The 12,945-nt window shown below is 33.8% G+C and overlaps 1 protein-coding gene across 1 annotated transcript in view; it reads left to right on the top strand.

The window, feature by feature from the left end:
• LOC107569851 (contactin-4-like) overlaps positions 1 to 9,254 on the top strand; it is a gene marked incomplete at its 3' end in the record, with an annotated part of 47,471 nt that extends 38,217 nt beyond the window's left edge. The window contains exons 9-11 of the mRNA XM_016256007.1: positions 1,642 to 1,781; positions 7,260 to 7,389; positions 9,104 to 9,254. Of these exons, the coding sequence (XP_016111493.1) occupies positions 1,642 to 1,781; positions 7,260 to 7,389; positions 9,104 to 9,254 (421 nt within the window). The remainder of the gene's footprint in view (positions 1 to 1,641; positions 1,782 to 7,259; positions 7,390 to 9,103) is intronic.
• Between the last annotated feature and the right edge of the window lie 3,691 nt (positions 9,255 to 12,945).

Raw genomic sequence — 12,945 nt, 5'->3', positions numbered from 1 at the left:
ATATATATATATATATATATATATATATTTATATATATTGTGATATACAAAGTTGCAACTAACTTTTTTTATTTTATTTATTAATTATTTTGTTTTTAAATTCTGTGGCAGGCTTCCATACATTTGAGTTATTTTAGCACTACTACTAAAATACCACAAATAAAACTAAACAAAAATAAAAAATGTTGCCTTGGAAACTAGCTGAAATTAAATAAATCAAAAAAAAATTATATTTTATTTTATTTCACTATTTTAATGTTCACTTGAGGTTTTTTTATGTTATATTAGTGCTGTCAAATAATTATTCTCGATTAATCGCATCCAAAATAAAAGTTTTTGTTTACATAATATATGTGTGTACTGTGTATATTTTTTATGTATATATAAATACACACACATGCATGTTTATATTTAAGAAAAATGTTACATTTATATATTAAATATATTTATATATAATATATGTATTTATATATACATAATAATATACACAGTACACACATATATTATATAAACAAAAACTTTTATTTTGGAAGCGATTAATCGCGAATAATCATTTGACAGCACTAATATATATACAGTATATACAATGGTATAGAATAATGAACACTTTTATTGTATGGAAAAGAGCAGATTGGACATTTAAAAAAGATTCTACACACTTTCCGTAATCAGACAAATACACAATCAATATTCATGCACCATTAAGCTTTTATGAATGCTTATATATTTGAGTTTATCACTGATCAATGCTGTATGTTTAATTTATATCCCCATTATGTTTTATAACCAGTATGTCAGATTTTCATGAGTATCCCCATATGTTGTAATTATTTGTCATTGCAATTATTTGGCAGGTAAAAATCTATAATCTCCCATAGACTGTATTGTCCATCTATCACTGATGTTGGAGCAATGGAATAATCAATATGGGTCACTGTTGTTTATAACATAATGGCCGAAGTCAAAACTGTGAGCTTCAGCAGTGTGACTGATACCTATAAAGCATGCTACTTTGTTCACGTTTGCACTACGCCGTGATTATTCTCCTTTCTCTCTCATCTTATAAGTAAAGTTAAGCCTATGCAAGTCACATTGACCTTCAGCAAAGCCATGAGAATCAATCTCATTATAATATGTTTTCAAGCCATTTTTTTTAATCATCTTAGCTTTGAGTATAAATATGTAATCAAGGTTAAAACTTTAACATTTGCACTTTTTCTAGCACCTTTTTTTCTGGTGTAATTTCTGCATGTTTGGGAAGGGTGTGCGATGTTCCTCAAAGCAATATTAAAATTAAAGCAATATACCAAATACAGGCTAAAGATCCATAAAATTTGACCCACATTATGAGCCATGTGCTCAGTGTGAATGTGGTTTACTAAATGTCTTTGTAACTTATTCATACAGAATTGTGCTTTTTTTTTCCTCATTCTAATGCCATGTTGATTGATTAATAACTGGATTTGTTGATTAATTGGCTCATAAACTGCTTGGTTGGTTTACTGATTCCTAACAGGGGCTAATCAGTAAGCAACTCTAAGTGTGTCTGGGATTCTGGGAGCTGTTGAAAATTCATTTTTATCAGCAGCTCTTGATATTTAATTTCTCACTGTGTGTTTTGTGTTTATTGATGGATCTCAGCGCCCCCTCATCTGGTGGAGAAGCCTCAGGATGTGCAGAAAGCCATTGATGAATCTCTGCTGTGGGAGTGTAAGGCGAGCGCTAAGCCCAAACCTTCCTATAGGTGGCTGAAGAACGGCGAGCTGCTTGAGTCCTTTGAGGTGGGTGATGCGGTTTGCTTTATCTTTAGTGCACCTGAAAAGCAAGTTAGCAGATTCGGGAAGTTTAGAAGGAAAACCCAACAGAATTGAATATAGTTTAATTGAACATTATTAAAGGGTTAGTTCACCCAAAAATGAAAATTAGCCTGTGTTTTACTCACCCTCAAAGAATCCTAGGTTTTTTTTTACTTTCTTCTTTCAGACGAATCCAATCTGAGTTATATAAAAATTTGTCCTGGCCCCTCCAAGCCTTTCAATGGGGGTAGGGTGTTGGTTGTCAACAGTTCAGAAGACGTGAAAGAAAGTGCGCGCATCCATAATAAAACGTCCTTCACATGGCTCTGGGGCATGAATAAAGGCCTCCTGTAGCGAATCCATGCATTTTTGTAAGATAAATATCCATATTTCTAAAGTAATAAACACTTTTTTTTCTCACTTCCGCTGACTGTCATATGCGGAAGATGTTCCGGTGGATGACGTAGTACGTCGACGTTGCGTGATCAGTGACGAACGCGCAGACAAAGCAAAACAAAACGAGGATTTGTAAAGAAAAATGTCAGAGGATTTCGATATAAGCCAAGAGGAGACTGGTTTTCCTTTGCTAAAGTAAGGAAACTTTGCACTTTACTTCAGTTTCGCTGTACAACCACAAGTCAGCACACACGACGCCTAAGTCCTACGTCATCCGCCTGAATGTCTTCCGCATATGATAGTCAGCGGAAGTGAGAAAAAAAGTGTTTATTACGTTTGAAATATAGATATTTATCGTACAAAAATGCATAGATTCGCCACAGGAGGCCTTTATTCACCCCCCGGAGTCATGTGAGGCATGTTTTATTATGGTTGCGCGCACTTTATTTCACGTCTTCTTAACTGTTGACAAACAACACCCACTTACCCCCATTTAAAAGGCTTGGAGGGGCCAGGACAATTTTTTTATTTAACTCAGATTGGATTCGTCTGAATGAAGAAAGTCACATACACATATGGATGCTTTGAGGGTGAGTAAAACACAGGCTGTTTTTCATTTTTGGGTGAACTAACCCTTTAAGTCTCCATCTTTTCTCATATTTCTTAAATCATTTTGCTTCATTTCTGAATTTTTCTTCTCCCCATTAGGTCTCATGCAAGGCATGCTGAGAATTACAGTTTCAATTATTTCAACATCAAAAATAATTTTTGCGTTCTTGATTGGTTCACTTAATCGAAAGCAAATAAATCAAGTTTAGCAGAGAAACACAATATTGTTTAGATCATAAATGATTGAGTAAATCGGACAATCTGTGTTTTGTCTTTTTTTTAACATAATCGGTATATCTTCTTTAGGCACAAGCCAAAATGTTGCATAATATAGGTCAATATAGAACTTAAAACTTTTTACAACTTAATTTCACCGTAAACAAAAGCGAAATTAAAATATGAAAGTACAATTTTCACTTTAGATAAAACTGAGAACAGTAATTCAATATTTAATTTAGTTTACTGTAAATAAAGACAAGAATATCTTTTGAAAGACCTTAATGTCTATTATTATATCTTTTCAAAAAAGCATAATCTTTTCTGTTAAATACTAAAAATAAATAAACAAATAAAAACTCTTTCTTTTAATTTTTACTTTGAGAAGTGTTATGTGCTTTTAAACAAACAGAACAAAACAGAAAACAACAACAAAAAAAGTTTTTTAATGTGTTTTGTCATTATTATTTGTTTATTTATTTTCGTTCTAAAAATCTTAGTTGTTAAACTTGTTTCAGATGGTTGCCAATGCAACATTTTATGTTTTCACTAATAGTAATATTTTACTTTATTGCAGATTTATTTCAACTTGGTTGTTTTCATAAAAAACTGGTTGAGGTACATTACGGCAACATCACATGTGTACAACTATTCTAAAAACAAGACGTGAATAAAAATAAAAAGTGACTTTCTATTGCCTTTCTCAGGATTATGTTGTGTATTTCCAGAGCTCTGGTTTAGGTTTGTCTCAGTTGTTGTACGGTTCAGAGCAGTTCTGTGCTGTATTAGTGTCCTGCATAACAGAGCTTGTTTCATCACTCTGAGAGATAGTGAACACAATCTCAGCCTGTGAGGCTGCACTCTTAATGAGCTGAGGTGTTACCATTTTGTAAATGTCACCATCGGCTACCTCAGCATTTGATCAATCTCCAGACCAAAGGTCATCCATGTAGTCAGAGGACAAGAAGAAGAGTGTCGTTTGTTATTTGATGATTACAATGAACCGAAAAGGCCATTTCCTTATACTATCCACCATCACCTGAATGCAGTATTGAGAGCATATCACAGAAGATCTATATATCATCACTGTTAGGGAGAAACCCTAAGCAGTAGAGCTAGTAATTTAATTCTAGTTTTCAGTATTTCTCTTTTTCAAAATACAGTAATGCGTTATTTTTCTCAGTGGTGTAGCATGAAAGAATTATGTCACATTGTATTCCACATGAGTGAGTTGCAGCAGTAATCAAATATGCCCTTCAAGATTTTCATCTCGCTTTCTCTAGTAGCATTGAGAAGTCTGATTCATTGTAGTAAATCGGTTTGTACGGATGGTTCAAGTCCAATTGATTTGTTTAAATTATTTTTCAATAGCGTTGAGTTATTGCTCAATAATTTACTTAGCATTTTCTTATTATAAATAAGACCGTTTTTACGTTCAATTAGCTGAATTTAGTTTTATTTCATTTTTTTTTGTGTACAAGATACTGTGATTTTTGTTTAATCTTGATCAGCCCCTGTTTTGTTGTTTTGTTCTATTTTTTTTTTGTTTTGTTTTTGTTGTATCAAAATGTACATACATCAAAATGTATGATCCCACTATTGTCAGATTTTATGGTTCATTTGAAATATATTATACAGTGGGTATAGAAAAGAATCACCCCCTTTAAAATAATCACATTTTGTTGCTTTGCAGCCTGAAATGAAGACGGACACAGTTTTTGTTTTATCCAGCTGTATTTATTCAGTGCAACTTATAACATCCAAGTGAAAGATAGAACACCAACATGACAGAAAAAAATATATATATATGTATATATATATATATATATATATATAAATCAAATATAATCAATGTCATTCTTATTCAATCACATGAGTGCACTAAAACTAACTGTTGTGTAATCTATATTTATGTTATTTACTTTTAAATGATCTATTTAAAAGTTTGCAGATCTCCTACATTTTGTTTTGATTTTCTTCCTGGTACTACACCAAATATTCATCTGCTTGTGTAAATGTTTACCTCAGCAACAATTTCACACATGTCAAGCCAATACCCATAATGTTGGGGCAATCTTTGCGATGTCTATTCAGGTGGGCAACTTAATCAGTCTGGTGCAGCACAGCCCACTCAAACGTGCTCTCCCGTCGAGGGGGAAAGTGCTGATTTCAGTGGAATGTCACCCCTAATTAATTACCCCCATAAAGCTGATTTCTGCCACTATTTGTCTTTGCTGCTAGAGGCTGTACTGATTTCTCTAGTTTACCCCAGTCAACACGGCACACATATGAAGAGGTCTGTTTATGATATCAGTTAGATTGTGATGCTCCATGTCAGGGCAGATCATGTGGCCAGAGAGTTACACCATTTCCCAGCTGCATTGGAACAATGAAATTCAAGTGGCATAAAGCTAATGCCACCAGACTCTGAAGATCCTGCATGCAGAGAGCGAGTGCAGATATCTGAGCCCTTTAAATCTCAGTTAATTCAACCTGAATGCACCATTCAAATTTTTCACACTCAAGTGAGTGCAATGGCAGCATAACAGGGGCTTTATGAGTAAGTGTTTGGCCAGGATAAAAAAATTATAGACCGCCCATCAGCAGCAATCCACTGCTACTATGGGATTAGACTCATCCTCCGTTCTGGTCCCTTCACATCTGTAATTTTATTATTTTATAGCAGGCGCTTTCCGTGAATATGGTAGGCTTATACTTTAGTGGTGTCCCATTCCTTTCACAAATCCTATGTTCTGTTGTTGTGATAGTTTTAGCTAAAATAAAATATTATCTAACACGTAGCATTGAGAAGTATGATTCTTTCTAGTAAATCAGTTTGTATGGATGGTTCATTTACATTTGATTTGTTTGAGTTATCACTGTTGCCAGAAATCCATGCAATACATTATAGTTTTGTTGTTGTTATTGTTTTATTTTTTATTTTGTGGAATTTAAGGTAACAAAGCAAATCTTAAGATACCATTGTTGTTTGATTTTATTGTTCATTTGAAATAAATTTTTGAAACAATCTTGAAAAACAGTTTTAGAGATTTCTGTATTTGCCACTAACTACATGTAAATTCTATGTAGTTTTAACACATGAAATGTGTGTCCACTGTTCAAAATTATGATAACATGTGATAATTAGTATAAACCAGTGCTCAAGCACACACATAAAGCAAAAGTAACTATGAATGTGTCAGGAAAAAATATCAAGGAGATATTTTAATAATTTAGTCAGTGTTGGCTGCAAAGATACTGACTCTCCATCTCTGCATGGCATTTAGAGCAATGCTTTCATACAGATTACATAATCAGAGAGTATTTGTTTTCGATTCTAATTGGTTAATTTAAAAGTACACATTTTAACCTTTCTATAGATATATTTGTCATATCTGTGAGACAAGAAGTCTGTAAACTAAGTTTCGTTCCTTTTTGTGACGCACTCTAGTTCACGGAGACTGAGACGGCAGAAAGTGCACTCTGTTTGTTTTCTTTGTTAACTAAGCTAAGGCTAAGCCTCTTCTCATCGGCTAGAGTTTAATTGACTATTAAAAGTGCAGCCCTTCTTTTTTCATTGTCATTTTGTTAAAAAAAAGACCAGAAAAAATTCCTATTTTATACCTTATTCAGAATGTTTTAAATTCAGTTTAAATGTGTAGCCTTTATGCAAGGACAGAAAAGAGGAAAACATTACATGGATTTCTCAGACTGTGTTTTCTATGTCGAATGTGTCTAACATGTAAAATAATACTGGAGTTAATTTTCAATATGTAACTCAAGTCAATTTAATTGTTTTAAATTGAAGTGTGGGATTGTTGTGATGTTTCCAGGACAGAATCCAGGTGGTAAACGGGGGATTGTCCATCAGCGAGACGGCAGAAAGTGCACTCTGTTTGTTTTCTTTGTTAACTAAGCTAAGGCTAAGCCTCTTCTCATCGGCTAGAGTTTAATTGACTATTAAAAGTGCAGCCCTTCTTTTTTCATTGTCATTTAGTTAAAAAAAAGACCAGAAAAAATTCCTATTTTATACCTTATTCAGAATGTTTTAAATTCAGTTTAAATGTGTAGCCTTTATGCAAGGACAGAAAAGAGGAAAACATTACATGGATTTCTCAGACTGTGTTTTCTATGTCGAATGTGTCTAACATGTAAAATAATACTGGAGTTAATTTTCAATATGTAACTCAAGTCAATTTAATTGTTTTAAATTGAAGTGTGGGATTGTTGTGATGTTTCCAGGACAGAATCCAGGTGGTAAACGGGGGATTGTCCATCAGCAGGCTGACCCTGTCAGATACTGGGATGTACCAGTGTATCGCCGAGAACCGTCATGGCCGAGTGTTTGCGAACGCTGAACTCAGAGTCATTGGTAAGGAATCACTAAATTCATAGTTACTAAAGATATAGCCAGATGCAGTTTATGTTTACAAATTTATCTATATATGATATGAAGTTTGTTGTGTTTTGGTGCAGCAGTGCTGTTTAGCAGTACTTGGCTTTTGTTTTCCTTATAAACTCATTCTATCCACATTGTCAGCAAACACTACCAATCATTAGTCTTACTACACCCTTTTACGCTGCATTTAAAAACAGTTGACCCGCTATTATGAGGAGCAGAATAACTTTTGACTGGATCAATGATCAAACCCGTCTCGGCGCTGAAGATTAAAGGAGTTGACGTTCGAGGCCATTTTATCATGCGGCAGATGAGAAAAGTGCTCTGTTCCCAAGTCCTGTCATTTGTCAGCACAATGGGTGCTTTGATGCTGTCAGCGCTGAGTGCAGATGGATCCCAAACAGGCAGGAAAGTCTAGTATGCTGAAATTGCTGCCTGGGGGAGATGTGAGTTAGACAGTCTTCGCACTTTAGAGCCTTTAGATTTGTGCTGGCTGGCTTGACTCGGTTTGACTTAGTGGTTTGCGGGGGATAGCATGAGCTCTTGAGTGTGCTCTTAAGTGAGGATATCGCATTAAAAACATCCTCCTTGCATGCCTCTGGAAAGTGATACAACAACGAGATTTAGCAAAGAGGGAACCAGATAGATATGTAGCAGGTTGACAGGTTGTGTGGAAGAAAATGGATCTGTGACTTGGCACTGATTGTTTTGTCTTATCCATTAATTTATTTTATTTTATTTCATATGATAATACTAGAATTTTTTATACAGTAACTTTTTAGAATTTTGGGGTCAGTTTTTTCTTTTCTTTTTTTTTTTTCAAATCACTCAAAAGTGACAGTAAAGACATACATTGTTACAAAACAATTCTGTTTCAACTTTCTATGAATAATAGAATCCTGGAAGTAGATCTTATCATGGTTTCCAAAAAAAAATATTTTCAGCATTGCTAATAATAAGAAACGTTTCAAATCATCATATTAGAATGATTTCTGAAGGCTCATGTGACTCTAAAGACTGGAGTAATTCAGCTTTGCATCATAGGAATAAATTACATTTTAAAATATATTCAAATAGAAAACAGTTGTTTTAAATTGTAAAAAAATATCTCACAATATTAATTTTGTAATTACATTTTTGACCAAATACATGCAGCCTTGGTGAGCATAAGATATTTTTTTCTAAAACATTAATTAATTAAACTAATCAACCCCAAATTTTTGAATGGTATTGTATATTAAAAATGCAATTCATACATCAGTTACTTGAATAAACCTCTTCTAAGAAGAACATGTTTTACTTTTCTGAATTAAAATTTTATATTATTTGAGGCATGAAAGCTGTGAAAGTGTGATGCAACTGTTCTGATGTTAGAAGAACAGAATGTTTGATAAGTAAATCTTATTAAATTATTAGCTGAAATCTTTTATTCATATTTTATTACTTATATTTACATTTGTATTTATTCCACATTTTGTATTATATGCCTGTTGTGTAAAGAATATGAAATGTTTTGTTTGAAAAATGTCCTCAATGTTTTCTTCAAAACAATTGACACTTTTTGATATGTTGCTATCTAAAGCAGTGACTTTTTTTGCGTTTTAAGGACTTCTCAGGTACTTTTAGGAGTGAGTTGGTCTATCTTTCTGCCAGTTTTGTAAGATGCTTGTTTTTCTCTTCACATCAGCAGTGGCACCAGATTTCTCCTATAGTGTGCTGAAGGCACAGACACTGGCTCGGCATGGTGGAGATGTTTTGATTGAGTGCAGGCCCCGCATGTCCCCGCGCGGGATGATCTCCTGGAGGAAGGGCAAAGAAGCCCTGCGAGAGAGCCACAGGTATTTTTACCAACCCATTTCCCTTTGTCTGCCAAGAACCTGTTTATTAAAGTGATAGAGACAGAGCAATATGATTCAGGTCAGGCAGAGGGTTTTTACTGATCAGAGGCTTGATTATTCACATCAAAACGTCTCTACAACAACAGCCGCTGCGTTTGCATTGCACTGATTACTGAATCTGTAGTTTCATAAACTATTTGTATTTTGTAGTAATGTAAAATGTAGCAGTGTAAAAGTTCATTTGGACCTATCTTTTGTTGTCTAGCCCATTAATTTGAATATTTATATATACATTTAGGCAATTGGTTTAAATTTCTTTGATGCAAAAATTCAATCACAAATAGATTAATGTATTTTTTATTGAAAACAAGTATATAAGCATTCCCAATGTTTTTTTTTTCTTCAGAATGATTTTTTTTTTTACAAGATTCTGTCCATGACTGCATTTATGCTCATAATATAAATCAGTCATCCAAGATGTTCATGTCTTTTCTGTCTTCAGTCGCAAAGAAATTAAGGTTTTTGAGGAAAACATTCCAGGATTTTTCTCCATATAATTGACTTTAATGGTGGCCAGTGGACTGAAGGTCCAAATTGCAGTTTCAGTTCAGCTTCAAAGGGCTCTACATGATCCCAGCCAAGGAATAAGGGTCTTATCTAGTGAAAAGATTGGTCATTTTCTAAAAAAAAAATAAAACTTTATATGCTTTTTAACCACAAATTTACGTCTTGCACTAGCTCAACTCCATGCATTACGTAGTCTCGTTGGAAAGCTCGCGCGGGACGTAGGTGGAAGTGAACTGATCCTTTAAGTCATTATCCTATAATAAATGTATTTAAATAACAGAAAATAATGGGGATCTCTCCGTACAAAGATCATAATTTTAGAACGTAAATTATTAGAAAATATTACACAATTTTATATTTATGTTGAAAAAATCTTAAAGTTGTCTTAAATTTCTGCATAACATTTCATATGTAAAATGTTCTTGTAGAAATTGCATCTTTATTTTAAATATTCTTAGAAATATTTTTGTCAGTCATTTATATACAGGTGCATCTCAATAAATTAGAATGTTGTGAAAAAGTTAATTTCAGTAATTCAACTCAAATTGTGAAACTCGTCTATTAAATAAATTCAATGCACACAGACTGAAGTAGTTTAAGTTTTTGGTTCTTTTAATTGTGATGATTTTGGCTCACATTTAACGAAAACCCACCAATTCACTATCTCAACAAATTAGAATACTTCATAAGACCAATAAAAAAAACATTTTTAGTGAATTGTTGGTTTTCTGGAAAGTATGTTCATTTACTGTACATGTACTCAATACTTGGTAGGGGCTCCTTTTGCTTTAATTACTGCCTCAATTCGGCGTGACATGGAGGTGATCAGAGTGTGGCACTGCTGAGGTGGTATTCAGCTCATCTGCATTTTTTGGTCTCTTGTTTCTCATTTTCCTCTTGACAATACCCCATAGATTCTCTATGGGGTTCAGGTCTGGTGAGTTTGCTGGCCAGTCAAGCACACCAACACCATGGTCATTTAACCAAATTTTGGTGCTTTTGGCAGTGTGGGCAGGTGCCAAATCCTGCTGGAAAATGAAATCAGCATCTTCAAAAAGCTGTAAACAAAAGACCAACATTAGAATTCAAAATATTTTTTTGAAAGAAATTAAATGTATACATTTCAAATAAACATTGTTCTTTTAAACTTTCTATTCATCGAAATCAGCTTTGCCATCACAGGAATAAATTACATTTTAAACTATATTCAAATAGAAAACTTGTTCATTTAAATTCTAATAATATTTTACATTATTGCTGTTTTACTGTATTTATGATCAAGTAAATGAAGCGTTGGTGAGCATAAGAGACTTCTTTAAAAAAACAACAAAACAATCTTACAACCCCAAACTTTTGAACGGTAGTATATTAAGTAGACCATCATATAGAGTTCTGAGAAAGCCTCCGGTTTCACTATTGGATATACCATCACACCCTGAATGATTAAAATGGCTTAAAGGTCACCTCCCCTGACATGGACAGCACCTATCAGAGAATTAAGTATGACTGAGTACAGAATAAGAAAGAAAATTAACATCAAAGAAATCCAGTCACATTAGATTTAAGGATTATGCATAAAAATTCACATTGACTATGATTAATATTTGCATAGTAGAATTTCTAGCTTGACTGACCCCGAGCTAAATTCAGCAAGCATCTAAGTGATTTAAAATCAGGTCTGTTTGTAAGCCTGGACCTGAAAACAGCTCTGAACCTCCTCTCAGACACCGATAATGCCTCCAGATCAAGAACTCATGTTTGAATAGGTTTTTATAGTGCATATAAGGCAATGCATCACAGATTTCTCATTAGCTTACACTTTAGATGAATCCATGGAGGAATTAAGCAGAATGGCACTGTGTCTCTATGGAGAGAGTATGGCTGAACTCTTGAGTCTGGAGCTGCTGTAAGAAAATCATTGTAAAGTGCTTTGGGTGTACAACAATACACAATAAAGCGCTATATAAATGCATCATTCATTCATTCATTAGTAGCCATCACTGTCCATCAGCCTTTTGCTGACATCCACCCACAATCTAGAGCTGGAGATAGAAGAGGGACAGGGTCTCTCATTAAACACTGCTGCGCTACTGGGAGTGTGTTTATGAGAGCGAGAGAGGAAGAAGAAAGAGAAAACCAAAGAACAGCTTTTCAGACTTCTATAATGATCATGTGGGAAGGGAAAAAGTTGCTTTCATTTCTTTGTCCAATTTTGCGTTTGTAATGTAGTGCTTGTTGGAAATCTGCTGACTGTACAATGCAAATACGATTGTAGCCTTTTACAGTTTCCAGCTTTTCCATGTTTGTGAATAAATAAGTAAAAGTTGCACAAATTTATTCATGCATAATTATACAGCTGATAGATTTTTTAAAATGTGTTAAAGACAGTGAAGTTGCTGGTAACATGTTACAATAGTGACAATCAACAACAATTATTACTGCATTTTTAAATCTAGGCTAATGTTAATTTATAAATGTTGTTAATTCATGTTCATTCATAATACATTACAAGGAAAGGTATCGTTTGTTGTTATTTCATGTTAGCTATTGCATATTGCCAATGCTGATAGAATGTATAGAAGCTTAATGTAATGTGTTACCAAATTGCTTGACCAGCTCAGTTTTCCTCCATGTGTGAATTATTTGCTTTGAATGTTGGGCATTGTATTTTAAAGGGAAAAAATAGATAACCTTTATTTTATGTCACGGCCTTGTTCCAAGATTTCTTATTTATTGTGCAAGGACGTATTTGGTGGTATTGACCATTTCCACATTTCTGGGGTTTACAGAAGTGGAAGCAGCCATATTTGGTAAACTTCTATAGAGGTGAATGGAAACTACAACAAAAATCAATTTTGCTTTCCCATTTGCTCAAATGGCAAAAGAAAAAAAATCAATTATAGCATTTCTGTGACTTTCCAAAGGAGGGAAAAAAATATAGAAAGATTGATTACATTGGTCAAAAGAGAGAAAGATGTCAAATTTTGTTTCACTCCCTTAGCCATTGTATTAGAAACACTGGCGCAGTAGCGTTAACTAGTTTTATGTATTTTAAAGGTAGAGTAAGCGATTTCGGAGAGGCTAGCAATAGCAAGCTAAGTTTGAAAGCAGTGGCGGTTCTACA

The sequence above is a fragment of the Sinocyclocheilus grahami genome, unplaced genomic scaffold (assembly GCF_001515645.1).
Source record: "Sinocyclocheilus grahami isolate Dianchi unplaced genomic scaffold, SAMN03320097.WGS_v1.1 scaffold1387.1, whole genome shotgun sequence".
Lineage (NCBI taxonomy): Eukaryota > Metazoa > Chordata > Actinopteri > Cypriniformes > Cyprinidae > Sinocyclocheilus > Sinocyclocheilus grahami.
Note: the sequence above shows the minus strand (reverse complement) of the source record. Positions and strands in the feature narration are given on the sequence as shown.